The 5,000-nt window shown below is 45.9% G+C and overlaps 1 protein-coding gene across 1 annotated transcript in view; it reads left to right on the forward strand.

Moving 5' to 3' along the window:
- Positions 1 to 3,486, forward strand: part of LOC311339407 (cysteine and glycine-rich protein 1-like) — a 4,129-nt gene extending 643 nt beyond the window's left edge. Inside the window, exons 2-6 of the mRNA XM_084464787.1 lie at positions 529 to 638; positions 1,573 to 1,741; positions 2,190 to 2,319; positions 2,698 to 2,791; positions 3,142 to 3,486. Of these exons, the coding sequence (XP_084320913.1) occupies positions 530 to 638; positions 1,573 to 1,741; positions 2,190 to 2,319; positions 2,698 to 2,791; positions 3,142 to 3,218 (579 nt within the window). The 5' untranslated portion in view covers position 529 and the 3' untranslated portion in view covers positions 3,219 to 3,486. The remainder of the gene's footprint in view (positions 1 to 528; positions 639 to 1,572; positions 1,742 to 2,189; positions 2,320 to 2,697; positions 2,792 to 3,141) is intronic.
- Positions 3,487 to 5,000: the final 1,514 nt, after the last annotated feature.

The raw sequence follows: 5,000 nt of genomic DNA on the forward strand, positions 1-5,000 counted from the left end.
AGCTACAGTAATTCTCAACAAAGCTAATGCAATGCAAAATACTGATTCAGTTTTCTCAGCTAATAAAGCTTCAAGCCTAAGTTGAATAATTACAAAGTCAAATGCCAGGAATTTCCTGCGTTCCAGGATGTGTGACCAATGTCCCTAAACGGAGGCAGAACACTCACAAAGCTAACTTTAACTCAAACTATCATTGTCGGTTTTTTTTTTTTGCTTTTTTGATGTTCAAAGTCATATCCATCGAATGACCTAAGCCCTGGAAGAATGTGTTTAAATGACAGACAGGGACTTTGACAGTCATCTAAACAGAGAGAATAACAGGTATCTAATAGCAGGCCTACACTATCACAAACTGCTACGCTGTCTTTTAAAGACATCGTGACGTCTCCACTCACAGAGCCGTCTCAGACCTGTTTTTCCCTCTCAGGATGAGAGGTAGGGTCGAACCCCTGCCCTGAGCAGGATGGAAGCCAGTGTGTGTACACAGCGGAGGGGGAATGTATACAGATGCTGTCCTGCTCCCCGCAGAATGCCTTTCGGAGGAGGAAACAAGTGCGGCCGCTGCCAGAAGACGGTCTACTTCGCCGAGGACGTCCAGTGTGAGGGCCAGAGCTGGCACAAGTCCTGCTTCCAGTGCAGTAAGTGGTGTGTGTCTGTGTGTGGGTGTGTGTCTGGGTGTGTATGCGTGCATGTGTGTGCATGTGTGCATGTTTGCATTTGTGTGCATGTGTGGGTGTGCGTGCCTGCATGTCTGCGTGTTTGCGTGTGTGTTTTTTATGTGTGTACTTGCTTCTGTGTGTGTGTGAGGTTGAGCTGGGTTCAAAGTTGTCATGGCCTTACACAACCCCCCCCCCCCCCCTCCCCTCCTCCAGAAGAGAGATGTGTCTCCCCCCCCTAATGTCAGGCAGTACCAGGGTGGAATGTAGAGTATTTGGCACCGGCGTTCAGAGCCAGGCGTCAGCAGTGTTGCCTCTAGAAACCACTGCCCTTATTTGGGCACAATCAAACATGTGATTCCCAGCCTGTCTTCCTTATATGGAAGACAGACAGTCAGATCTCTGTGTGTTAAAAAAAACAAAACAGTGCACACCAGTGAGAATGTGTTTCACAGCCCTGGTCGTTGGTGATGTGGTGATTATATCAATAATGTCAATTATACATTGAATGTATGAATGCTTCACTTATTAACACATATTTTTAATTGACCAAGGGTATTAAGCTGTATCCAACTGAAGAGTCTTGTCTTCAGTTGGATTGGCTGTGCTGTAGATGCCTGTATGAGACTGCAATACAAACTCACTCTGAATGTAAATGTCTTCTGTGTGTGTGTATATTTGTGTTGGTGTGTGCGTGTGTGTTTGTATTTGCGTGTAAGAGTGTGTGTGTGTGTGTGTGTGTGTGTGTGTATCTGTGTGTGTGTGTGTGTGTGTCTGTGTTTGTGTGTGTGCGTGTATGTGTCTGTGTTTGTGTGTGCGTGTATGTGAGCACCTGTATGCATGTGTCTATGCGTGTGTGTCTTGTATGTGGGTTGTATATTTGTGCGTGCGTGTGTGTCTTCCGTGATGTGTGTAGTGGTGTGCAACAAGAGCCTGGACAGCACAACGGTGGCCGTCCATGTGGATGAGATCTACTGCAAGTCCTGCTATGGCAAGAAGTACGGGCCAAAAGGCTACGGGTTCGGGGGCGGAGCCGGGACCCTGAGCACCGACCGCGGAGAGAACCTCGGGATTAAGCACGAAGCGTAGGCAACACAGCATTACCATCTAGACATTAGTAATGGATAGATGGATGGATAGATGGATCTATTTATCCACACACTCACCCACTCACCCACCAATCATCCATCCATCAACTCACCCACTCACCCACCATTCATCCATCCATCAACTCACCCATCCATCAATCATTCATCCATCCACTCACACACTCACCCACTCACCCACCTATCATCCACCCCCTCACCCATCCATCAATCATCCATCCATCCACCCCTTCACCCACTCACCCATCCATCATTAATCCATCCATCAACCTACTCACCCATCCATCAATCAATAATCCATCCATCATCTCACCCACTCACCCATCCATCAATCATCCATCCACCCCCCAATCATCCATCAATCATCCATCCATCCACCCACCGACTCATCCATACATGTCCCCCCCCCCCCCCCCCCCCCCTACAGCCCAGCTGCCCACCAGCCCACCAACAACCCCAACGCCTCCAAGTTTGCCAAGACCCTGGGGGGCTCAGACGTGTGTCCGCGCTGCAGCAAGATGGTCTACGCCGCCGAGAAACTCATCGGGGGCGGCAACGTAAGAGGAGTCACATGACCACACCCCACCCAACGCGACCGGATCCTCAGCATGAGGGAGGGTTATGAGGGGAGGCGAGGTTACGGTAAGGTTAAGGTTACGGTAAGAAAAGGATAAGGTAAGGTTAAGGTTAGGTTACGACGGTAAAGTGAGGTGAGTTTAGATTATTAGTTAAGGTTAAGGTTATGCTTATGCTTATGCTTATGCTTATGGTGCTTAAGGTAAGGCGATGGTGAGATAGAATTAGATACCACAAGAATACACCCCTAATGGTAATAAATCCTATTTCAGGTTCTGTACATGAATGAAAGTGTTTTGGAGCTGGGTGTGGTGGTTAGCCATGGGGACTGACTCTAACCCTCATTAACCCTTATCCAGTCCTGGCATAAATCCTGCTTCCGCTGTGCCAACTGTGGCAAGGGGCTGGAGTCCACTACCCTGGCCGACAAAGATGGAGAGATCTACTGCAAAGGTCTGTTGACTAAAGCGCTCAAAACACTTCTCATAATATTTAATGTCTTTATGTGGAATCACAGTGAAATATGAACGCAGTCTCAGAGTTGCCCCCCTCGACAGGGATATCACTACAGCTATTGGGCCACTTGTCTTGGTTGTTTACATTGCATTTACACACTTATACTGTGTAATATATGTGCATTTTATGTCCTTCCACTGCTTCTGGGCTGCTGATACAAAGGAATTTCCCCTTCGGGGGATTAATACAGTTTTCTTATATCTATCTATCTATCTATCTATCTATCTATCTATTAAATGGTAAATGTATTGTGTCATAACCTCTTCTTCTCTGTCTGGATTACCCAGCATGCTACGGGAAGAACTTTGGCCCCAAGGGATTTGGGTTCGGCCAGGGGGCCGGTGCTCTGGCGTACTCCCAGTGACAAGACATCACCCCCCACCCCACCAGCACTCAGCACCCAGCACCCTCTCCGGGGAGGCTCGCTAGCTGCAGCTTCCTCTGTCTGTTGCTCTGGACGGGAGTGTAGGAACTCCAGGAGCGACAGCACACAGCTGTTGTTATCTTGGGCTCTGAGCTTAACGTGTGAGTGGCTTGACAGTTTGATCCTCATTCCCAGACATCCGCATTTTTCCTTCTCTTTTGCTCTTGGGATAAAAATGAAGGTGTAATAATTTCAAATAAAAAAATGATAATTTGAGCAGCAATAAACTTCACATAAAAGCTAAATGTTACGTGTGTACTTTTCTTTGAAACGTGGCTGTGGTCTGAGGGAGATGGAGGGTATTTCCGTGGCTGTGCGGTCATGTCTGCATGGTTTGCTACTCCTCGATGACATCATCTAAACATCTCTCATCTCATATCTCGCTGTAAACAAAAACGGCCAGCTGTGGAAGACGGCCAGCGGGGTCTTCTGGGAGGCAGTTGTGTGTTTGGCTGTGGACGCACCATTGTGTGCAAGGCTGCAAGCTCAGAGTAGAACCTCAAGGATTAAACAACACATATCTGTCATGATTCCTTACTTAGTGGTTATGATTGACTCAGGGACTCATGCTGTAGAGTTGACTGTTTAATATTTTGGCTCGAAGTCATACATAGATTACATACATTGTAATGTATGTATGTACATTGCATAGGCCTACTGAGCTCGACATAACATGTGACTCCAACACATAGGTCAATAACCTTTGAACTACACATCCAAGAGGCTGTAGCGCTCTCTAGTAGCCAACATAGAAATAGCCATATCAACTTACGTCACAATATCCAAGACGTTTACTGATTACTTCAAACCACTTCAACCTTGTCTGAACGCTCTGATCAAATGTGTTTCTTCAATAATCGATAAGAGGCCGACTGTATGTTCACATAAACAATATAATAAATTATGTAGGACATGTGAGATATGTTTAAATCAAATGTATTCAATGTTTATTAATTGCTCCTGGAACTGGTATCCTAATTCCTTACTATTTTGAAGTCATCCACTAGGTGGTGCAACAGAGACAATCTTCTGCAAGGTCAATTCATTTGCATCAATGGTGGAAATAGTATGACACTATAAAATCCTGCGTTACTGTAATCAGTCTATGCATGCATTATATATATACATATATATATATATATATATATATGTATACATATAAAATATAGTAATAGACTGATTTGTAGCAAAATAGGAAATGGGGTGATTAGAAGGGAATCTAATGTAGTACCTTCTGTACTGTATGCTGTGTTTATTGTATTGTAAAATGATGGAAGGGTAGTGAACAGTAGTGTAGTGGGAGTCTAGTATGGTACTGTATTGTATAGCGCTGTACTACATTATTAAGAAAGTCTATTGTTGTGTATTGTAAGGCGAGGGCCTCTCCTATAAATAAGACAGGGCTCCAGTTTCCCAGACGTCGGGCTTGTTTGTTAATCCTGCTGGCGTACGGACAGAAGAATGTTAATCAGACCCACGCAAACAACCTGGCCAATCACAACCAATCACGGCCCACCATCAACCAGCCTGGTTATGAACCAATCACGGGCCACAATCACAGCCCGGTCACGAATAAGATCAATCACGGCCCACCGTCAACCAGCACGGTCACAAATCGGACCAATCATGGCCCACTATCAACCAGCCTGGTCACAAATCTGACCAATCATGGCCCACTATCAACCAGCCCGGTCACAAATCTGACCAATCACAGGCCAAAAT

The sequence above is a fragment of the Micromesistius poutassou genome (genome assembly GCF_964030765.1).
Source record: "Micromesistius poutassou genome assembly, chromosome: 2".
Taxonomy (NCBI): domain Eukaryota; kingdom Metazoa; phylum Chordata; class Actinopteri; order Gadiformes; family Gadidae; genus Micromesistius; species Micromesistius poutassou.